The 25,018-nt window shown below is 36.9% G+C and overlaps 1 protein-coding gene across 1 annotated transcript in view; it reads left to right on the top strand.

The window, feature by feature from the left end:
* Positions 1 to 25,018, top strand: part of GDPD1 (glycerophosphodiester phosphodiesterase domain containing 1) — a 43,161-nt gene that overhangs the window by 8,190 nt on the left and 9,953 nt on the right. Inside the window, exons 2-5 of the mRNA XM_065897614.1 lie at positions 4,814 to 4,856; positions 16,379 to 16,514; positions 18,286 to 18,331; positions 24,868 to 24,986. Coding sequence (XP_065753686.1) covers positions 4,814 to 4,856; positions 16,379 to 16,514; positions 18,286 to 18,331; positions 24,868 to 24,986 — 344 coding nt within the window. The remainder of the gene's footprint in view (positions 1 to 4,813; positions 4,857 to 16,378; positions 16,515 to 18,285; positions 18,332 to 24,867; positions 24,987 to 25,018) is intronic.

The raw sequence follows: 25,018 nt of genomic DNA, 5'->3' as shown, positions 1-25,018 counted from the left end.
CTGCTTTATAACGAAGTGAATCAGTTATACATATACACATGTTCCCATATCTCTTCCCTCTTACGTGTCCCTCCCTCCCACCCTCCCTATCCCACCCCTCCAGGCGGTCACAAAGCACTGAGCTGATCTCCCTGTGCTATGCGACTACTTCCCACTAGCTATCTACCTTATGTTTGGCAGTGTATATATGTCCATGCCTCTCTCTCTCTTTGTCACAGCTTACCGTTCCCCCTCCCCATATCCTCAAGTCCATTCTCTAGTAGGTCTGTGTCTTTATTCCTGTCTTACCCCTAGGTTCTTCATGACATTTTTTTTCCTTAAATTCCATATATATGTGTTAGCATACGGTATTTGTCTTCCTCTTACTGACTTACTTCACTCTTTATGACAGACTCTAGGTCTATCCACCTCATTACAAATAGCTCAATTTCATTTCTTTTTATGGCTGAGTAATATTCCATTGTATATATGTGCCACATCTTCTTTATCCATTCATCCGATGATGGACACTTATGTTGTTTCCATCTCCGGGCTATTGTAAATAGAGCTGCAATGAACATTTTGGTACATGACTTTTTTTTTTTTTTTTTTTTTTTTGCGGCACACCGGCCTCTCACTGTTGTGGCCTCTCCCGTTGCGGAGCACAGGCTCCGGACGCGCAGGCTCAGCGGCCATGGCTCACGGGCCTAGCCGCTCTGCAGCATGTGGGATCTTCCCGGACTGGGGCACGAACCCGTGTACCCTGCATCGGCAGGCGGACTCTCAACCACTGCGCCACCAGGGAAGCCCCATGACTCTTTATGAATTATGGATTTCTCAGGGTATATGCCCAGTAGTGGGATTGCTGGGTCATATGGTAGTTCTATTTGTAGTTTTTTAAGGAACCTCCACACTCTTCTCCACAGTGGCTGTATCAATTTACATTCCCACCAACAGTGCAAGAGGGTCACAGAACCCCATTTTCACTTAAAAAACTGACTGAAGAACTGGTTATTCAGCCTTGAGTATTCAGCAGATATGTTCTTGAAAATTAATAAAGTGAGTCTGTCATTAGAAGAAAAATAGTCTAGCTGCCTTCTATTAAAGAAATGCCAATGATTAAATTTGAGCTTTCAAGCAAAAATTAGACTTCTGAAAAACTTGTATCATCCACTGTGAGCTTGGTAGCTTTCCAATTTTTAAAGACTTTCCTGATGATATCAGGTATTAACAAATGTGATTTTTAAAAAGTATTGTCTAATGAAATGTGTCAGTATTTAGAAGATCAGCATAATTCAGTGAATCAGTATTTTCCGAAAAACCATGCATGGGTGAAAGATCCATTCAAAATTCAAGATGGGCTAATCGATTTTCCTGTAATAGAGTATGAAGAGATCATTAATACGGTTCAGATTCCACATTACAACTAACTTTTAAGAATTTGCCATTTGTTGAATTTTGGTGCAGTATCACAGAAGAATCTTTCTTTTCCAACTATCTGTGTGAAGGTTGATATGTACGTATGAAGCAGATATGAGAATCTGGCTGCCTTCTATTAAGCCAGACATTAAAGAGATTTGCTTAGTGTTAAATATTTTTGTCAGATCGTTATTTTTCATAAAATGTTATGTTAACATGTAATGGATTTATTATTGTTATTTTCAAAGTTTTAAAATTTAGAAGTCAATTTCTAATATGTAATTATTAATGGATATAACCCACATAATCAAAAGCTCTTTGAGGGACTTCCCTGGTGGTGCAGTGGTTAAGAATCCTCCTGCCAGTGCTGGGGACACGGGTTTGAGCCCTGGCCCGGGAAGATCCCACATGCCGCAGAGCAACTAAGTCCCTGCGCCACAACTACTGAGCCTGCATGCCACAACTACCGAAGCCCATGCGCCTAGAGCCCATGCTCCGCCACAAGACAAGCCACCGCAATGAGAAGCCTTCACGTTGCAACGAAGAGTAGCCCCTGCTCGCCACATCTAGAGAAAGCCCTTGTGCAGCAACGAAGACCCAACGCAGCCAAAAATAAATAAATTAGTTAATTAATTTTAAAAATGCTTAAAAAAAAAGCTCTTTGAGGTACTCAGTAAGAGTCCTGAGACCAAAATGGTTAGGAACTGCTAGTTTAAGGCATGAACTCTTGACTGTAATAAGAATCATTGTCATCTGAAGTAATTTTTTTATAAAGTGCTTCACAGAGGAGTTGAGAAGTGAACATTTCCCCCCCACTCCACGCGGCTTGCAAGATCTTAGTTCCGTGCCCTCAGCAGTGAAAACACGGAGTCTTAACCACTGGACTGCCAGGGAATTCCCAAATGGATTGTTTATTGTACCAAATAGCAAGGAAATTAAAAGGACACAGAAGTCAGCTTGAAGGAGCTAATGATGTTGATTTTGATTACTTGGTGAAAGTGGTGTCTGCCAGACTTTTCCGTTGTGAAGTTACTTTTTCTCTTTGTAGTTAGTATTTTTGTAGGAAAGTACTTTGAAACCACATAAACACTCCATTCCTTATCAAACTTTTGGTCCAGTTATTAAAATGGATTCAGAATATCCTATTTTGTTTAATGGTTTAAAGTTTGTTACTATCATTATTTTGATGCTAACATTGTCTCAGGTTTGGCCAGTGAGAGCTTCTTCAAACTGGCTTCTGTGTCCTGTTAACTTCCTTGCTTTTTGGTACAACAGGCAGTAGTTTAACCTAATCTACAAGTAACCATTTTAGCACTCTTTTCTTTTAGGTAGTATTCTAGAGTGCTTTGTTCTTGAATATTGATGATCTGTTTATAACATATTTCCTTAGTCTTTGACTAAAACAAGCACTGACTGGACTTTAAAAAGTCATTTAATGTCAAAAGAGCACTTACTTTTGAAAAAACTTTAATCTCCATATTTGCTTCATCTGTTTTCTATTGTGCTTTAACTCTAGTAATTAAAGTGAACCTAAAGTCAAAGTAGTAGCTTTTAATATATGTATATATATATATATATATATATATATATATATTTTGGCTCCACCGGCTCTTAGTTGCGGCACATGGGATCTTTAGTTGCAGCATACAAACTTCTTAGTTGTGGCATGCGGACTTCATAGTTGCAGCATGTGGACTCTTAGTTGTAGCATGCATGTGAGATCTAGTTCCCTGACCAGGGATCAAACCTGGGCCCTCTGCATTGGGAGTGCGGAGTTTTACCCACTGGACCACCAGGGAAGTCCCCAAAGTAGCTTGTTTCACATAGGTACCCCTTTCTCTCTGCTAAACTGATGGAACTTTTAGAACATTAGGTTAATATATTCATTTCTTCATACCTTGTGTTTCTATTCATTATTAATTAGGTTGCCATAAAAATACAATCTAACAATATAAAAGAAGAAAACTTTAATACTCTTGCAAATATGTTCAGATGTTATTGTATGTAAGACATTTTAATTCTATTATTTGAACAGCACCTTAAACTTGAATTGCCTCTTTTGTTAAGATGTCGGGCTTCCCTGGTGGCGCAGTGGCTGAGAGTCTGCCTGCCAATACAGGGGACACGGGTTCGAACCCTGGTCTGGGAGGATCCCACATACCGTGGAGCAACTAAGCCCGTGAGCCACAACTACTGAGCCTGTGCATCTAGAGCCTGTGCTCCATAACAAGAGAAGCCACGACAATGAGAAGCCCGCGTACTGTGATGAAGAGTAGCCCCCGCTCACTGCAACTGGAGAAAGCCTGGGTACAGAAACGAAGACCCAACACTGCCAAAAATAAATAAATAAATAAATTTATTTAAAAAAAAAAAGAAATTGTCTGTTTTTCCAAGTATTTAGAAAAGTATTTCCAAAGTATTTTTCCTGGGCATTCCATTAATTATTGGGTTGGCTAAAAAGTTCGTTTGGGTTTTTCTTCTATGTTGTTGGGCCTCTCACTGTTGTGGCCTCTCCCATTGCGGAGCACAGGCTCCGGATGCGCAGGCTCAGCGGCCATGGCTCACAGGCCCAGCTGCTCCGTGGCATGTGGGATCTTCCCAGACCGGGGCACGAACCCGTGTGCTCTGCATCGGCAGGCGGACTCTCAACCACTGCGCCACCAGGGAAGCCCTATGTTGTTTTTTAAAAAAATATTTATTTTGGCTGCTCCAGGTCTTAGTTGCATCATGTTAGCTTTTAGTTGTGACATGCATGTGGGATCTACTTCCCTGACCAGGGATTGAACCCAGGCCCCCTGCATTGGGAGTATGGAGTCTTAGCCACTGGACCACCAGGGAAGTCCCTCCTCATCCTTATAGATAGGGAAGCTCAGCCATAGAAAGGTGAGTTAATTTTCTCAAGGTCACACAAGTATCAAACAGACTTGAGAGTAGAGATCCTAACTCCAGAGCCCCACCCTCAACTGCTACACTATATTACACTCAGCCAAGATGATTAAAACAGTCACTTCTCTTAAGTAATTAATGGGAAAGGGAGAAAAGAGATGGGTAAACACTTTATGCTATAAATATGATAAATGCCTTAGTAGAAAGATGCATGAGAGACCTTGGGGACCCAGAGGAGAGACACTTTAACTCTGATGGTGTATATGTGCAAGTCCTCCTCTGTCTTTTCTATTATAGCTTTAAAAGCACGTTTAGGTTCTTGTAACCCTCCTGCGTTGCTGTGGCTGTGGTTTGATCTTTGATTCTTCTTGGTGCAGCTAAAAGCAATTCAAAATACCACTACATTCTTTAAAACACTTGTAATGTCTACATAATATACAAACATCATGATTCATTTGATGTATCTTTTTTAGGTGAATTTCTGGAAAAATAAAATGTTCAAATTAGCTTCAATTTAATGTTTTCACAGGTGCTGGAGAAAATTTGGAGAATACAATGGCAGCCTTTCAGCAGTAAGTATATAAAAAGGTACTCTTTTCTTTTACAGTTTATCTTTAAAGTGACGATGATTCACCAAGTGAGGATAGTACACGTGTAGCATCCACTTGTGGTAGTTGTTTCTATTTTATTAAAATGGCTTTTTTTTTTTTAGTTAGTCTGAAGTGTTACAAAGAGTGTTTGGCTTCTGCATAACTGAAAAACTAGATCAGAGTTTTGGGTAATCAAAAGATACTATAGTTCCAAAGCTGAAAGAAGACATTTGTAACAAGGCACATACTGTGTGTAATGCTAATTAGCCTCAGAGAGAAAGAGAAAAGGAGAAAATGAAAACACTGTTACACTGGCTGTTATTTATGAGTAGGATTATGTGTCTACTCAGTAATTCTTCCACAGGTCAGGTCAAGCTGTCATCTGGTCTTTCTTCTTTGAAGCCTTAGGAGTGTTGATCTTATTTTTTAAAATCAGGTAAATTTTTTTTTCAGTTTTTAGATTATTCATATTTCATATAGATGTCTTTTAGAGCACCTCACAGAGAAGCAGCCGGAGACACAGGAATGAAAGCTGATTGATACCTTGTTCTTTGTCTTAGAGTGAATGATTATCATCAGTCTGTGGTAATGGTGCGAGCAGTTTTCTGTTCCCTGAAAAATAAGACGGGGAATGTGATAAGTTAACTCCCATGAAAAACATTACTATCCATATTTAGTAAGAAAAATATTTACTTATGTAATTTTTGAGCCATTTTTATGTGTATAATTGGGGCCAATAAATCAGGACAATTTGGCTTAAATTTTTGTTCTGCTTCTCATCATTCAAAGACACTTTAGAGATTACTTTTCCTGTTACCAGGTCCCAAGGTACTGCTTTTCCATAGTCTAGTTTCGTCTAAATCCTATCCTCCTGTATCTGTTATTGCTTACTCTTTTTGTTCTATAATATGATGCTTTTGACTGTAATCTCAAGTCTCTTACAGCTCTAAAATGAAAAATCTTTCCTCCTGTCACTGACTGTGAAACAGAATAATTTAATTTAAATTACTTTGTTATCTTCTCTACTGAGATTATGTAGCTAGCTCCTATAGCAAAATATATTTAATTTTACGTGAACAATTTTCACTGTGATATACACACACATGTGCATACCCACGCACACCCTCATTCACTATCATTTATCCAATATTTGTTGCCTGTGATGTAGTAATATATATTACTTGGGGAAAAACTGCTCATAACCTTGAGTGGTTTTTAGCATTCCTTTATGTAAAAGTATATTATTTTGTAAGTTTTTCTCCATATTTTTTTTGCTAAATCTTTACGAAACACCCTTATTTATGAAATTAAACTATTTCTAAGGATGGTACATTTGTATAATACATTATTTCTAAGGATGGTACCTAAATGTTTTTTATCTTTGAAGACTTTGATCCTCTGAAAAATTTTTTGATATTCAAAGAATAATTTAGATGGTTTTTACTTGCTAGATACAAAATTTCATTTCCAGTCTTCAAGCAGTTTGTTTTTATATTGTTTTGTTCAAGCAGTAACTATTGAAGAGTACTACAGTCTATCATGTGGTAGCTTTCTATAACTTTAGTTTTTTGGAGGTTTTTCTGGTGCTTTAAAAGAAGAAAGCAACTCTTCCGTATGTTATTATTAGTGTTTATTAGATACATTTATTTGTAAGGCTGTTTGCTAATTGACTTTGAAATTTATAGAAAACCTAAATTAAATAGGCTTTAATTTTAAACTTAATTTTTTTTGTTGTTGGTCGTGATGATTTTGTTTTTTGTTTTGTTTTGTCTTATGCATCAGTGCTCTTTCAATAAGTATATAAATATTTATACTTATTTATAAATAAGTATATTTATACTTATAAATATTTAACTGCTAGGACACTTAGAAAGTTTTCTTTTAATATGCCTACTTCATGAACAACAAGAAAAAAGTTGTTTAAGCGTACTATTTTTAAGGTACTGTATACTAAAAAGATAAAGAGTTATAATACATAATTGATGAAAGACAGACACTGTGCTTAATTATGGTATATGCTTGAAAGGATATATAGTTGAAGGAGAGATAGTAAAAAATACAATGAGCAGCTAAAACTTAGATCTTATTTATATATACGGTTAGACATATACTTCACAAAGCATGTATATTATGACATGGAGGTCAAGATGATATTAGAGAAAATATAAATAGTTGGTGTGGGAAGCCTAGTTAAGATTAACCAGAATATTGAAAAGATACCAGGATTAGAAGAGCTATCATTTGGTGGAGAGGAAGAAACTATTTTAAAAATGTGAAATGTTTGAGGTTAAGATGTGATGGTATGTGGACAAGATACATCTAGAAAATTGAAAGGACCTTAAGAATGCATGGAAAATTAATTCATTATATGTTCATTACATTATAGTAGGGCTAAAGAAGTAATTAGTACTGACACAGAGAAATAGTTACATCTCACAATTTATAAAAGTTCTTTAATGTGCTTTATAAAATAATTTAACAGACACCTTAAGTTATGAATGGGGTTCTTCTGGGATTCCTTGGGAGCCAGAATCCTTATTGATTTCTCAATCCCTAACATTTAGCTCTGGTGCTAATAGGTTCTCACTAATCACTTACTGAATGATATATGGAATGTGGCACTCAAGAACAAAGCAGAATATTGGGTGGTAGGATAAATTGGAAGATTGGGATTGACATATATACATATTGATGCTATGTATAAAATAGATAACTAATGAGAACCTACTGTATAGCACAGGGAACTCTACTCAATGCTCTGTGGTGACCTAAATGAGAAGCAAATCCAAAAAAGAGGGGCCGTATGTATACGTATGGCTGATTCACTCTGCTGTACAGTATAAACTAACACAATATTGTGAAGCAAGTAAACTCCAATAAAAAAAAAAGCAGAATTTTAACAGAAGACAGAGACAGAATCCCATTCATAATAAATATGTAACCAAAAACTAAGGAATTGTACTACAAAGATACACACACACACAGAGTCACTAAGCCCCTGAGTATGTAAAATCTGGTTCTTAAGAGCTAATAAAACTAGGTTATTAAACCAGGCTGCCTTTGTAAATACCCATAGGACAATTTGATCCCTGTGGTATTACCACGAATGCTTAGAGAAAGAAACAAATTGTATTAGCAATAGCTGCAAGTATAAGTTGGCAGACAGTCAGAGTAATTAATCAGTGACCTGATTCTCATGATAAAATTCTTTAGAATGTCTAATTAATACAATACTAATTATCTCATCTCTGAAATGGGAATAATAATACAACCTCAATGTTTTGAGGAATAAATGAGATTCAAATAAATTCTTTACCATAGAGTCAGTTTTAAGTTATGATGCATTGTTTTTGTGAAGTTTGAAGTAATTTCACTTCTTTTAGAGCTAGAGTTTTTATTTCTTTTTCCGGAAATGTTGAAGCCTTGGCTTCCCTAGCTTTTTTCTGTGTTTGTCATCAGCTTATCAGAAATGCAACTATACAATGTTTGGTGTTTCCGTTGAAGTAGATGCATATTGTTATTTATGGAAAAATTTGAAAGCCAAAGTGATTTAAAAAAAGTTTTCTTGCTCTGTTCCAGCTATTTGTGTATCAAATTTGAGATAATTTTATTAGAATAATTTACAAATTGTCCTAGATACACTTACTATTGTTCTAAATTTTTACTTATTAGCTTGTTAATAAGAGATAAACATACAATAAATAGAAATTTTTTTTTATAATTCCTAAACATTTCTAAAAATATCCAACATTTCAGCTAAAGGCAAATTCATACTTAGAAAGATTTTAGGTAATATGTATAATATTTTTTAAATACAGGAAAATATAGATAACCCCTGCTCTTACCCTCCTTTACACACTCATACAAAACCAAAACAAAAATAAAAGACGTGTATGTGACCAAAAATCAGCAGTACCAACAGTACCAATTTTTTTTTTTTAGCTATATAAAGAATCTTGGAATTTTATTTTAAAACTGTTTGCTGGCTCTATATGTCACTTACAGTGTCTACATTTTTAATTCTTTTTTAAAAAAAAACTAAACATAGTTTAAAAATATTCAAGGAAATTTTAAAATATAGAAAAACAATTCTATCAACCTAAAACCTATTTTTATTTGCCTATTTGCGTTTTTTTTTTAACATTTTATATTTATTTATTATTTATTTTGGCTGTGCTGGGTCTTAGTTGCGGCATGCAGACTCTTAGTTGCGGCAGGCATGTGGGATCTAGTTCCCTGACCAGGGATCGAAGCCAGGCCCCCCCTTTTTTTTTTTTTTTGCGGTACGCGGGCCTCTCACTGTTGTGGCCTCTCCCGTTGCAGAGCACAGGCTCAGCGGCCATGGCTCACGGGCCTAGCCGCTCCGCAGCATGTGGGATCTTCCTGGACCGGGGCACGAACCCGTGTCCCCTGCATCAGCAGGCGGACTCTCAACCGCTGCGCCACCAGGGAAGCCCGAACCCGGGCCCCTTGCGTTGGGAGCACGGAGTCTTACCCACTGGGCCACCAGGGAAGTCCTTATTTGCCTATTTTTGGATTTTATTTTTACACATTTGTGGTTCTAGCAAACACACAACTGGCAAATAATCTCTTTTAAAAGCGGATGTCCTTTAGAAGAGGACATGTACAATTAACAATTATTTACATCTTAGTAAGAATTACATTAAGGAGCCAAGTTTGTTTGTTTTCCTCTAACAACTGGTGATAATCAGAACAATGAAAGGGAAGATTATTTAAGGAGCGGTATGAGACTTTGGCACAAAGCAGCAAGTGGCCATTGGGTCTTTTGGAGTGGGATTCTGATGGGCTTGGATCATCAGAAGAGACCAAGTATGAGAAAATTCCGAAGTGGTTGGCTCCAAAGTTAAATTTTGTCAGGTATATATATATATATATATATATATATATATATATATATATATACACACACACACACTTTATCAATGGGATCATACCATACCTACTTTTTTTTTCATTTAGATTCAACAATGACATTCCATTGTTGGAATAAAAACTTCATTGAATAAAGTGAATACTTGATTCTTTGAAATATGGTACTTACTATGGCTATGGATTATCATTGATGAACATTTAGGTGCTAGCTGGATGATAATTCATTAAAATTTAAAATGTTCATAGACATTGATAACCAAAATATGGCTTCATTCTGCTCAATTATTTTTATTTTTTTTAATTAATTCATTTATTTTTGGCTGCATTGGGTCTTCTTTGCTGCATGCGGGCTTTCTCTAGTTGCGGCGAGCGGGGGCTACTCTTCGTTGTGGTGTGCGGGCTTCTCACTGCAGTGGCTTCTCTTGTTGCGGAGCACGGGCTCTAGGTGCACAGGCTTCAGCAGTCGTGGCTTGCGGGCTCTGGAGCGCAGGCTCAGTAGTTGTGGCGCACGGGCTTAGTTGCTCCGCGGCATGTGGGATCTTCCTGGACCAGGGCTCGAACCCGTGTCCCCTGCACTGGCAGGCGGATTCTTAATCACTGCGCCACCAGGGGAGTCCCTCTGCTCATTTAGAAATGTGTGAATACCTGCAATATGCCCAACATCGTGAACGTTGGAAAATATGGAACAGACAGATACCTTCCTCACTAGGAATTTAGTATCTAGTTGTAGAGACATGACCTTACATGAAGTCATTTCCATTTCAAATTGTTTCCATCTTATAAAAAACAATTTGAATGTATAGGAATATATTACATAAACTGTAATTTATCTACTTTTATGTTTTCTCATTCCTGCTTTCTCACTCTGTTCACCCCAGCTCTTATTCTTTCCATTCCTGAATTTTAAAAAAGTAAAAGTTTCTTTCTAAAACTCTCTCCCTGCTGCACCCATGTTTACTTTTTTTTTTATCTTGAAATGTCACTGGTGGTAATTGATACATAAAGTGCTTACAAAAACAAACAAACAAGGGCTTCCCTGGAAGTCCAATGGTTAAGACTCTGCTTTTCCACTGCAGGGGTCACGGGTTTGATCCCTGGTCAGGGAACTAAGATCCTGCATGCGGTGCAGCCATAAAACAAAAACAACAACAACAAAACAAACATAAAGTGCTGTGTAGGCATTTTACATATACAGAGAGCTATCTCTTTTCATTCATTAATTCAATATTTAACAAATACATGGGACTGTCCTGGTGGAACAGTGGTTAAGAAATCCGCCTTCCAATGCAGGGGACGTGAGTTTGATCCCTGGTTGGGGAACTAAGATCCCACATGCCGCGGGGCAAGTAAGCCCTCGCGCCACAACTACTGAGCCTGCGTGCCTCAACTAGAGAGCCTACATGCCACAAACTACAGAGCCCACGTGCTCTGGAGCCCGTGCACGACAACCAGAGAGAAAACCCGCATGCCACAACTAGAGAGAAGCCCACGTGCTGCAATGAAGAGCCCGTGCACTGCAAAAAAAAAAAAAAAAATATCCCACATGCCTCAGCGAAGACCTGACACAGCCAAAAATAATAATTAAAAAAATATTTTAAAAAGTAAAAAAATATATACTTATGGAGTACCTGCTGTGCCCAGCCCCATGCGTAGGCACTTGTTTACAATAGTAAACAAGCCATAGTCCACAAACCCTTTCGTCAGAGAGCACCTGTCTAATTGGGCAAGTAGGGGAAGATAAATAGATGTATTCAAAACAGTGTGGTAAGTACTCTGACACAGTAAACGCAGGTGCTACAGGAAGTCCTGGCAATTTGGCAAATAACTGGTAGATAGGCTACAAAATCCAGGGGTCAGGGGATTAGGGAAGGTATCCTGAAGTGGTAGTTTTTAAGCTTACACCTGAAAGATGAATAAGAGTTAGCAGATAAGGGGAAGAAGAAAGACTTTTTTAAAAACTGCTGTTGTAGTATGTATAATATACATTCAGTAATATGCACAAATCTTAAGTGCACAGCCCAAAGAATTTTAATATATGTATACACCTTTGTGACCACCACCCAGATAAAAACATAGAACATTTCTAGCACCCCTGAAAGCACCCTTGTGACCTTTCCCAGCCTGTACTCCTTTCCCCTAGATAACCATTATTTTAGTTTCTATTACAATAGATTGATTTTGTCTGTTCCTGATAACATAAATATCATCATACCGTATTTACACTTTTGTCTCTGGCTTTTCTTTCTTTCAATTTATATCTGTAAGATTCATCCATGATGTGTGAAATAATCTTGTACATGTTTTTTAATGGTCAAATGCATTCCTCTCTCTCAGGTATATACTTAGCAGAAGTTGAATTGCTGTGTCATAGGGTAGGTGGATAAGCAATATATGAGAGTTCCATTTGCTACACTGTCTTGCTAACTTACTGTCAGTCCTTTTAATTTTAGGCATTCTGATGGTGTATAGTGCTGTCTCGTAGTTTTAATATCCATTTCCCTGTTGAATTTTTTTTTTTTTTTTTTTTGGCTGCGTTGTGTCTTCGTTGCTGCGCGCGGGCTTCCTCTAGTTAGGATGAGTGGGGGCTACTCTTCGTTGCGGTGTGTGGGCTTCTCATTGTGGTGGCTTCTCTTGTTGCGGAGCACGGGCTCTAGGGCGTCTGGGCTTCAGTAGTTGTGGCTCATAGGCTCTAGAGTGCAGGCTCAGTAGTTGTGGCACATGGGCTTAGTTGCTCCGAGGTATATGGGATCTTCCTGGACCAGGGCTCGAACCCATGCCCACTGCATTGGCAGGTGGATTCTTAACCACTGCACCACCAAGGAAGTCCTTCCTCCCTGTTGAATTTTGATGTTGAATTTCTGTTCATATGTTTATTCGCCACTTGGAAATTCTCATTTGTGAAGTGAGAAAACAATTATATTGTTTTTCTGTGAAAGACATTTCAGACAGAGGAAGTATTTAGAGAGCATGGGGCTGCTTGGAGTGTAGGTGCAAGGTGGGGAGGAGGTGAAGAGAACTAATATTATCATCACTGTTTTGCAAATAAGAAAACAAGCATAAAGAACTTGCCCAAGTAAGTGGCAGAGCCAGGATTTGAATGCAGGCTCCAATGTCTGTGCTGCTTCTTTTTTTCAGCTTTATTGAGGTATAATTGACAACATTATAATATATTTAAAGTGTACAATGTGAAAATGATAATGTGTGTATACATTGTGAATACACATCCCTCACCTCACATATTTACCTTTTTTTTTTTCCGTGTTTGTGCTCTTAACCACCGTGGTATACCCTCTCTAAAAGTCGAAAGATCTTAGCGGTGAAAGGAACCTTAGAGATTATCTTCTCAATGTTTTTCTTTTTTTTAAACAATTTTTAAATTGTTAAATTTAAAATTTAAGTTTTATCATGGTAAAGTTTGCATAACATGAAATTTGCCATTTTAACCATTTGTAAGTGTGCGGTACAGTGGCATTATGTATATCACATTTTTATGCAGCCATCACTACTATGCATCTCTACAACTTTGTTTTTCACCTCTTATTTTTTTCAGTTTTATGAGAAATAATTGACCTACATCACTGTGTAAGAGTAAGGCATACAGCATGATGGTTTAATTTACATATATTGTGAAATGACTACCACAGTAGGTTCAGCTAACATCCATCCCCTCATAAGGATACAATAAAAAGAATAAAGGAAAAAAATTCTCCTGTGAAAAGAACTCTAAGGATTTATTCTCTTAACAATTTTCCTATGTATCATAACAACAGTTAGCTATAGTCATCACGTTGTACATTACATCCTTAGCGCTTATTTGTCTTATAACTAGAAGTTTGTACCTTTCATCTCCAGAACTTTTTAGTCATCTCATCCTAAAACTCTGTACGCATTAAATAATAACTACCCAAGCTCCCTGTCCCACAGCCCTGGTAACCACCATTATACTTTGTCTCTGTTAATTAAACTGTTCTAGGTACCTTGTATAAGTAGAATCATAAATATTTGTACTTTTGTTTTTGTTTTCACCTACCATAATGTCTACAAGGTTCATCCATATTGTCGTATATATCAGAATTTCCTTTCTTTTTAAAGACTGAATACTATTTCATTGTATGTATATGACACATTTTGTTTATCCGTTCATCAGTTGATGGACATTGGGTTGTTTCTACTTTCGGCTATTATGAATAACGCTTCTATGAACATGGGTATAACAATATCTCTTCAAGTTTCTGCTTTCAATTCTTTTCTATATATAACCAGAGTGGAATTACTGTATCATATGGTAAACCTATGTTCAGTTTTTTTAGGAACTGCCATACTGTTTTCCATAGTGGCGGCACCATTTTACATTCCCACCAACAATGTATAAGGGTTCCAGTTTCCTCACATCTTGGCCAATACTTGTTTTTGTTTTTTTAATATTTATTTATTTTTGGCTGCATTGGGTCTTAGTTGTGGCAGATGGGATCTTTCGTTGCGGTGCATGGTCTCTTCCTTGTGGCACGTGGGCTTCTCTGTAGTTGTGGCGCACAGGCTCAGTATTTGTGGTGCGTGGGCTCCAGAGCTCGTGGGCTCAGTAGTTGCAGCACGTGGGCTTAGATGCCCTGCAGCATGTGGGATCTTAATTCCCCGACCAGGGATCGAACCCACGTCCCCTGCATTGGAAGGCGGATTTTTAACCACTGGAACACCAGGGAAATCCCAATCCTTGTTTTTTGTTTTTCTTTCCCTCCCTTCCCTCTTTTCTTTCTTTCTTTTTTCTAATAGCCATTTGAATGAGAGTGAAGTATCTCATTGTGGGTTTTTTTTTGTGTGTGGTACGCGGGCCTCTCACTGCTGTGGCCTCTCCCACAGTGGAGCACAGGCTCCGGACACGCAGGCTCAGTGGCCATAGCTCACAGGCCTAGCCGCTCCGCGGCATGTGGGATCCTCCTGGACCGGGGCACGGACCCGTGCATCAGCAGGCGGACTGTCAACCACTGTGCCACCAGGGAAACCCCTCGTTGTGGTTTTGATTACACTCCTCTAATGATTAATGATGTTGAGCATCTTTTCATATGTGCTGCACATCTTTGCAAAATGTCTATTCATTTTTTAGTCTGATTGTCTTGTTGTCATTGCATTTTAGGAATTCTTTATGTATTGTGGATGTTAATTCTTTATCAGATAGGTGATCTGCAAATACATTTTCCCATTCTATGGGTTGCCTTTTTAGTCTGTGCTTTTGCTGTCATATCCAAGAAATCATTGCCAAATCCAATGTCATGAAGCTTCTTCTGTATGTTTTCTTCTGAGATTTTTTCATTTGAGTTCTTACAGTTAGATCTTTGATCCATTTTGAGTTTATTTTTGGATATAGTTTTAGGTAAGAATTCAAATTCATTCTTTCACATGTGAATATCCAGTTTTCCCAATACCATTTGTTGAAAGGACTGCTCTTTCTCTAGTGAATGGTCTTTGTATCCTTGTCAAAAATCATTTGGCCATATGTGTGAAGGTTTACTTCTGGACTCTCTCTTCTATTGGTCTATATGTTGTCTTTAGGCCAGTACCACATTGTTTTGATTACTGTAGATTTGTAGTAAGTTTGAAATTAGGAAGTGTGAGTCTTCCAACTTTCTTACTCTTTTTCAGGATTGTTTCGGCTATTCAAGGTTCCTTGAGATTCCATATGAATTTTAGGATGGATTTTCTATTTCTGTGAAAAACATCATTGGGATTTTGATACAAGTTGCATTAAACCTGTAAATCAATGTAGTATTTACATATTAACAATATTAAGTGTTCCAATCCATGAACATGGGGTGTCTTTCCATTTATTTATATCTTTAATTTCTTTCAACAATGTTTTGTAGTTTTCATTGTACAAGTCTTTCACCTCTTTAGTTAATTCCTAAGTTTGTATTCTTTTTGATGCAATTGTAAATGGAATTATTTCATGATTTCCTTTTTAGATTTTCATTATTATTGTATAGAAATAAAACTGATTTTTGTATGTTTGTTTTGTATTCCAGAACTTTACTGAGTTTGTTTATTAGTTCTGACAGTGGTGTATATGGAACCTTTATTTCTACATACAAGATTATGTCATCTGCAAATTGAGATAATTTTACTTCTTCTTTTCCAATTTGGATGCTTTTTTTTTTCTTATTCATTTGCCCTTCTAGAACTTATAATCCTATGCAGAATTTAAGTGGCAAAATTGGGCATCCTTTTCTTGTTCTTTACACTTTCATTTTACAGATGTGGAAATTGGACTCAGAGAGGGGCAGTTACTCACCCAAAGTTACCCAGCAAGTTCATAGCAAAGCAGGAACTGGTGCCCAAATCTCAACTTCTGGTCCAGTGTTCTTTCCTTTATACTGGGTTGCCAGAATTAAGGATTGCTAGTTATGGAAAGGAGACAACATGAGTCTCTTATTCTAAGTTCAGTTAGAATATTTTTATATCAATTATTCATAATAGATAATAGTCTTGAGGAGAAATTTTAGTATTATGGGATTTTCTACTATTTTGATTTGTAACTCTGAACTTTTTCATCTAATGTATGTAACCTAAATGTTTACTTATGTTTCAGAATGTCATTATTCTTCTTTGTATTTCTTCAGTGCAGTTACAGTTGGAACTGATATGTTGGAATTGGACTGCCATATCACAAAAGATGAAGAAGTTGTAGTGTCACATGATGAGAATCTAAAGAGATCAACTGGAGTCAATGTAAACATCTCTGATCTCAAGTACTGTGTAAGTGAAAATGCATGATAAACTAATAATTAGTAGATATTAGGGCCTGTAGGATTTTTATAAACAGTGAGTGCCAGATAACACGTCAATAAGTAATAATAAAAAAAGATAGTGTTTAAATAATGAATGTCAAAGGAAAGTTAAAAAACGATTCTGACTTACAGTGAGGATTTGTATTTATTACGTACATCTGTGGAGACTTATTTTGATAACTATTTCAACAAAATTACCAAAGTCCTCAAATGTAAAACTACTGGAGTTCAATTTATTTGACATATTCTACAATTTATTTGATTCAGATTAAATATATGAATTAGTTTTAGTCTTCAGGTATAGGAAAGAACCCTTTAAAAATCTGATTTTAGTAGTTACATGCTCATTATAGTAAATACTAATAAATGGAGGGAAAAATAATGCCTAATTCTACTACCTAAAAAAAACTTACGTTAACAGGATACTATCTGTATGTATACCCTGAACGTTTTTTACATAATTATGTTCTCATTGTATATTATTTATATTGTATTTTTAAACGCTCTAACATTATGGCATGATACACATTTTTTCCTTTTCTTTTTTTAATAGACTTTTATTTTTTAGTACAGTTACAGATTCACAACAAAATTGATCAGAAAATATAGAGATTTCCCACATACTTTCTGACCTCACATAGGTACAGCCTCCCTCCACTATCAACATCCTGCACCAGAGTGGTGCATTTGTTACAACTGATGAATGTACACTGATACAGCATCATCACCCAAAATTCATAGTTTACATTAGGATTTATTTTCGGTGTTGTACATTCTATGGGTTTTGACATGACATTCATGAAAATGACATGAGTCCACTAATATAATGTCATACAACATAGTTTCACTGCCCTAAAAATCCTCTGTACTCTGCCTATTCATCCTTCCTGCCCCCAACCCCTGACAATCACTAATCTTTTTACTGTCTCCATAGTTTTGCTTTTTCCAAAATGTCATATAGTTGGAATCACACAGTATTTAGTCTTTTCAGATTCTATGCTTATTTTTCATAAACATTTCAGATGACTGAAGTTATTCCATTGAGTGGATATATAGTTGTCTTTAACCACTCCTCTGTTGTTGGGCATTTGAATTAGTTCTCAGTTTTCACCATTATAAATAACACTGCACTGAACATCTATATGTGTAAAGATAAAGTTTTCTCTATGTTTAAAATTATTTCCCTATATTAACTCTCAGCAAGGAAATTATTGGGTAAAAGATTAGGAACATTATAGTTTCTTGATATATATTGAAAGTTGCTATTGCCAGCTTGCTCTTTTAAAGTGTTTAAAAGATTTTTTATATCTGATATTAAAAGAATTCCAAGTTTGCCACACCCTTACCATTTAGGGGCATTATAATTATACCAAGAATTTCCTAATTTGCTAGATTAAATTTTAATTAGCATTTGCTTATTAGTGAGTTTAAAGATTCTCCTTTATGTTTTTTTCCCCTTTGAATTGTCTATTCCTGACATTTGTCTACTGAGATCTTTGTGTATTTATTATTGACAAATGGTCCATATTAGACAGTACAGATTTCTTGTAGGTCATGAAAGTAAGTAATTATATGGTCAGTTTGCTGTTGGGGATGTTCTACTAATGAGTTTTCTATATAAACATTTGTAGTGTTTCATTTTTGTGTTTTTCAAGAAGCAAATCTTTATGTCTTAATGTAAGACACTAAAATACTTTTATTTTTTGAGAGCTAACTTTTTTCAGTCATATCTTTTAAAGGAACTCCCACCTTACCTTGGAAAACTGGATGTCTCATTTCAAAAAGGTAATGATTTACATTTGCAGATTAAACATTTACACTAAAGTGTATTCATTTATGCTGAGAATTAGAAGTACATGTGCATTATCTTGTGATAAGAAGTTCCAACTAAAAGTATTACCCTCAAAGCTTGTTTGCTCAGGCCTACAAATCTGAAATCTTGATAGTCATCTGACCCTGAGATTATGATGCCCAAAGATTTAACTGACTCATTCTATCTAAATTTATATACAGTTCATTTAAGCCTGAATATTAATTACAAGAAACACATACTTCTAAAGCTTGTATACTTCTAAAGCTTCAAATTCTAGAATATTACTATAACTTGTAGTACATAATCCAACGTAAATAAGAAGAATAAATGAAAAGAAATTGAAGCGACCCCTTTCAGATCCTTACTGATTCTGTAATTTTTTCATTCTGTGTTATTTAGCTACTCCATATTTTAAATTATTAAGAGTATTCCATTACTCAAATAAACCATCCATTTCTCAGTCATCTTCACTTTTTAATCACCAGCATAGCAGTTTTTTTTTTTTCTTTTGAGGGAACATTTTGCACAAAGAGATATGTCCCTTGGCCCAATGTGTTAGTTATGTTAGGATGGAACATGTTAGGATGGAAAATACACAACCTCAAGATACAGGTGCTGAGCTACCTCACCTTCACAATTCAGCCTCATGTTTTGAATGATTTACATGTAACTCAGGAAAAGTGCAAAATGCTCATGTGATGGTCCTTGGTATGGCTTGCATATAGTTGAAACCTTGGTTAAGCCAAGGATATATTGATATTAATTTTCAAAAGAACTGTAACTGCTCTGTGAGCTAAATTTAAAATTGGCTGGTATAATTTCTCCTTGATTGAGAAACCTTAGAAAGCCAAATAAAAATCAGAAAACCGTTTGCATCAGTTATTTCTACGGGACGTTTCGATCTGATGTTTGTTTGACTTTGCCTTCTAGATAAGTATCATTAAGCTTTTATTGATTTGAGGAAACACCTTTTATTCTTATAATCAGTAGGATTATACTTGCAAAGCTATTCAATATTGGTGTCAGTTGTGGACTTGGGAAGGTTAAGAAAATTTCATAAGTGAAGTTTTTCCTAGTTTTCCCTTTGTAGAGAGCAAAGCCAAAGCCTCACAAAGATTATGAGATGCTTTGAGAAAAAAATATATTTTAATTTTTTTCCTGGTTTTATATCTACCACATAGTCATAAAAGTTTTGAACTTGAAGAGACCTTTGAAACCATCTAATCCTGTCTCCTCCTGTTACAGGAAGGAAACAGAGTCCTAAAGATGTAAATGAACTTGATTAAGGTTGTACAACAAATAAATGACAGAAACTAGGTCTTCTTGCCAGGCCAGTGTTCAGCTATCTATACTGCCTCTCTGCAGAATCTCTTCAAATCCCATATTAGTGGCAATGCCACATACTCTCAAATTTAATAATTAACTTTTGTTCATATTGTATTCAACTCATATCATAATTAACTTAAAGACTATGCCTCCAATGTGAAGTTTACTGCATCTGAAACAGACTAATATATAGTACTGTAAAAACTTGACTCAGATTAGGCAGAAAGTCGTTCATTTTTTTACTCTTCTATTCCCCTTCTTGGAACTCTTGTTTTCTTTAAATACTGGAGGGAGGAGGAGGAGAGAGAGAGAGTGAGAGAGAGAGTCAGTCAACTCTCAGAGGAATACAAATTTCAGGCCTCTTGCTTTCTTTGTGGTTCACAACTTAACTGGAGAAGAATTAAGTTTTTTCGTTTAAAATATGCTTCGGGGCTTCCCTGGTGGCGCAGTGGTCGGGTGTCCGCCTGCCGATGCGGGGGGGGCGCGGGTTCGTGCCCCGGTCCTTGAGGATCCCGCGTGCCGTGGAGCGGCTGGGCCCGTGAGCCATGGCCGCTGGGCCTGCGCGTCCGGAGCCTGTGCTCCGCAGCGGGAGAGGCCGCGGCAGTGAGAGGAGATGCTTCGATGTGCCACAGGCTACATTAAAAAGGAAACTTAAAGAAGGAACGTAAAAATGTGTTAACCAAAGGGTTTGTTATTATCTATCCTGCTTACTTGAAAGCAACCTCTTTTTCATGGAAAATACATAATTTGGATAATCAGAGTTGACTATGGTGATAAGTTTTAAAGTTCTAGCATGCTCCAGAGTTACTTCACTTGTTCCATCACTCAACACATCCTATGGCATACTCCTAGTCTAACGTTCTTATTTTCCTGTTATTTTCCTCTTTCCCTTTTGGTAGTATTTCCCAGCTGGTTATTCTCTGCCCAAAACAATACTGGGACAACTTCTTCCTCCAACTCTTTTTCTATACTCTCTGCTGTCCAAGTCATCTAATTTAAATACCTTTACATCACTTTAGCACACATTTTCCTCTTAGCACATTTTTATTTCCCCCACTGTTTGATGCAATATTATTCTTATTGTGTGATATGTCATTTTGCTGTTCCAGAGTTAGTTTTGTCTGTTTGATCTCTTTCTAGGTTGATCCTTGCATACATCTTACTTGGGTGTGAATAGCTATTGCCCATGGTAATTCTTTTGACTGCAAAATTAATTTTTCCACACTTAATAAGCTAACAAAATTTTTATTTAACTAGAATCGCATCGTCTGAATAGAGCTCTCTATAGTGATAGAAATCTTCTACACTTGCACTGTCTGATACAAGAGTCAATAGCCACATGTGACTACTAAGCTCTTGAAATGTGGCTAGTGCACCTGCGTAAGTGAATTTTAAATTTTATTTCATTTTAATTCAAATAGCCCTGTGTGGCTAGTGGCTACCCTATTGGACTGTGCAGATAGAACGTCATGTTCAGACTTTTTAGGTTATAAGTAACAGAAACCAGTTTACACTAGCTTAAGGGGAAAAAAGACATATATTTTATCATTAACTCTCTAAGATGTGGTGGATCTGATATTAAACATTTTTGGATCCTTGGGTACAAAAAAGGACTCTTCTGGCTTTATTCCATTGTTCTGCTTCTCTTGGGTCTTATGGATTTGGGCCATGTGGCAGGAACATGATCACTGATAACTGTAAATTCACATCCTGCCTGTACTGTGACCCCAGGGAAAGGAAAAGTTCTAGAGAAAGACACTGATTGGCCCAACTTGGATCATGTGTCCATCTTGAACTATTCACTGTGGACAGAGAGATAGGCTATTATGATTGGCCAGACCTAGGTCGTATGCCTACTGTGAGAGTAAGTGGGGAGTGGGTCATGTTTTTGACAGCTCAACCAGAACAATTTGGAATGAAGGAGATGCAGTTTTCCAAGGGAAGGAAGGATGCTAGGTAGGTAAAAACAATAGCTAATTTTTTTTTAATATATACATTTATTTATTTATTTACTCTTGGCTGCGTGGGTCTTCATTGCTGTGCGTGGGCTTTCTCTAGTTTCGGTGAGAGGGGGCTACTCTTCATTGCAGTGTGCAGGCTTCTCATTGCGGTGGCTTCTCTTGTTGTGGATCACAGGTTCTAGGTGCGCTGGCTTCAGTAGTTCTGGGACTCGGGCTCAGTAGTTGTGGCTCGTGGATCTAGAGCGTAGCCTCAGTAGTTGTGGCACAATGGCTTAGTTGCTTCACGGCATGTGGGATCTTCCCAGACCAGGGTTTGAACGCAGGCGGATTCTTAACCACTGCGCCACCAGGGAGGTCCCAATAGCTAAATTTTTATGTATTAACAATAATTAACTTTTATAGTTCAGGGACTTCCCTGGTGGCGCAGTGGTTAAGAATCCGCCTGCCAATGCAGGGTGACACGGCTTCGATCCCTGCTCCGGGAAGATCCCATATGCCGTGAAGCAGCTAAAGCCCTGTGCTACAACTACTGAGCCTGTGCTCTAGAGCCTGCAAGCCACAACTACTGAGCCCGTATGCCACAACTACTGAAGCCTGTGCGCCTAGAACCCATGCCTCACAACAAGAGAAGCCACTGCAATGAGAAGCCCACACACCGCAATGAAGAGTAGCCCCGCTCGAAGCAACTAGAGAAACCCTGTGAGCAGCAACGAAGACCCAATGCAGACAAAAATAAATAAATAATTTTAAATTAAGTTTTATAGTTCAATTCTGTAGTTTAAGTCCAAACTCTTTGAGTTTTAAGTACTTGACATCCATCTCAGGATAGTTTGCTGTATGTTTTTTAATCTGGATTTTTTAAAAAAAATTATTTATTTTTAGCTGCATTGGGCCGTCGTTGCTGCTCATGGGCTTTCTCTAGTTGCGGTATGTGGGCTCCTCATTGCGGTGGCTTCTCTTGTTGTGGAGCACGGGCTCCAGGTGTGTGGGCTTCAGTCGTTGTGGCACGTGGTCTCAGTAGTTGTGGCTCGTGGGCTCTAGAGCGCAGGCTCAGTAGTTGTGGCGCATGGGCTTAGTTGCTCCGCTGCATGTGAGATCTTCCCAGACCAGGGATCGAACCCATGTAACCCTGCATTAGCAGGCGGATTCTTAACCACTGCTCCACCAGGGAAGCCCTCAAGATAGTTTAAGAAAAGTTTATTGAAAAGAATTTATTTCTTCTCATAACTAAAAAGTTTAGAGGTTATATGCCTTCAAACATAACTGATTCCAGTTGCTCAAGCAATAATTTGTCTCTTATCTCCATTTCTTGGGTCTACTTTCATCGATGTTAGCTTTGTTCTCAGGCACACCTTCTCCACATAAAGATGGACCTCTGATAACATCAAAAGTACATGATCCATTCAGCTGAGGATTTCAGACAACATCACCTGTGGTCCATATTGTTATGTTTAAAAGGTCATGTGCTTTCTCTGTGGCCAGGGAGGCAAAGCCAAATGATTGACAGTCCCATCAGAATGACCCAGAGCCCTATCTGAATTACAAGGGGTAGTAAAAAGGCAATAAGAATAGAATACAGAACAGACAAAACAGTAACAGATTTTTTCTTTTTTTTTTCCCCCATTCACATCCTGCTTTTCACATGAGTCTTTATTAAAAAAAAGTTTTCTGACATGGATTTAATTTACATTTTTTTGATATGCTTCTTTGTTTTGATTTGTTGTACAATGAAGATGAAATAAAGGATCTTTCACCATTTTGTTATTCACAGATTAGTGGAATTGACGTTTCAGGTGGAAGGGGAAATTTTATAATCGTTATATAGTATGTATAGTATATTATATGTGATTAGTGATTAGAGTGATTAGAGGCAAAAGGAACTAGGGAAAGAATAAAGAAAATGACCCTCAGGAAATAAAAAGAATGTTTAAAATCCTCTTCTGATTTTTTCATGATTCAGTTTTCTTTGAATAACTGCATTGATATAATTCTTCAACCCATTACTGATTAGCATGTATTTCCCTTGCCGAAACATATTCTCAATCTCTGAAAAATTCAATGATGATGTCACAGCAAAACTTTAGAAACAATCTCAGTATCCACTAGTAGGGTCAAGGGGATGAAAAAAATTTTTTTCTTCTATCCTTTTAGGTTCTCAGCTGGACTCTGTAACAAAAAAAGAGATTAACAAGAGAAAAACAGAAGTTTATTAATATGTATGTGTCATAGGAGAAACTCAGGGATAAGTTTTTCAAAGGCATGGCTAGAACTTGAGTTTATATAGCATCTTAAACAAATATACAAAACAAACAAAAAAAACCCAATAAATTTTCAGAGAAGTAACAAGACAAAGGAAAAGGACTTTGAGTGTCCAGGGTGGCAAATTGTGGACAGGTAAATATATAGGGGATTAGTGGAAGATAAAGGCTAGTCAGTAGTTTGTTATGTAGAGTCCTTTGGTGCTGACAAGGGTCAAGGGTTGCTGTTGATTAATTTTTGTATAATTTAAGTCTTATTTTTAGGCAGATAGGGGAAGAGCAGAGAGCTTTTCTTGTATCTGCTGCTTCTCAATTGCATTCACTTCAAAATAATCCTTATGCCAAAATGGCATATTTTGCAGGGGCAAACTATGTTCTCCTTCAAGGGGAATGGTTAAATTTTAAAAATTAAATTGTTGTATAGCTACTCAGTGGAGTATTTTAAAACCTTTTTAAATAATAATTACAGAATAGGATCAGTGGATTATATCAATGTCAATATCATGGTCATGATATTGTACTGTAGTTTTGCAAGAGGTTACCATTGGGGAATCTGGGTAAAGCCTGCACAGATCTCTGTATTATTTCTTACAACTGCATGTGAATCTACAGTTATCTCAAAAAATTTAATGGAAAAAAATTTTAATCATAATCATAAATATAGCATATTAACATGCAATACTTATTTTTACTTATGTGGAAAAATCAGCTTAAAATCCGAAGGGACCCTATATTATAACTCTAATTAGATTATGCATAGGAAGAAAAGAGGAGAGAAGATACACCAAATGATCACAATGGTTTTATCTAAGTTGTTGGATTTTTAGACGATTTTTCTTTTCTTCTTTATATTTTTCATCATTTTGTAAGTGTCCTACTATGACTACATACTATAACTTTTCTAATCATCAAAAAACTGTAAGTTATCTTTTAAAAATACATTTAAAAATCTTGCTTTCTCAGCATGCCAGTGTGAAGGAAAAGATAACCGAATTCCATTACTGAAGGAAGTTTTTGAGGCCTTTCCTAACACTCCTATTAACATCGATATCAAAGTCAACAACAATTTGCTGATTAAGAAGGTACTTAAGGCATTGTGTCCTCTGAGTGTGTT

Source organism: Phocoena phocoena, chromosome 19 (assembly GCF_963924675.1).
Source record: "Phocoena phocoena chromosome 19, mPhoPho1.1, whole genome shotgun sequence".
In the NCBI taxonomy this organism is placed as follows: domain Eukaryota; kingdom Metazoa; phylum Chordata; class Mammalia; order Artiodactyla; family Phocoenidae; genus Phocoena; species Phocoena phocoena.
This window is presented reverse-complemented; position numbering and strand designations above follow the sequence as displayed.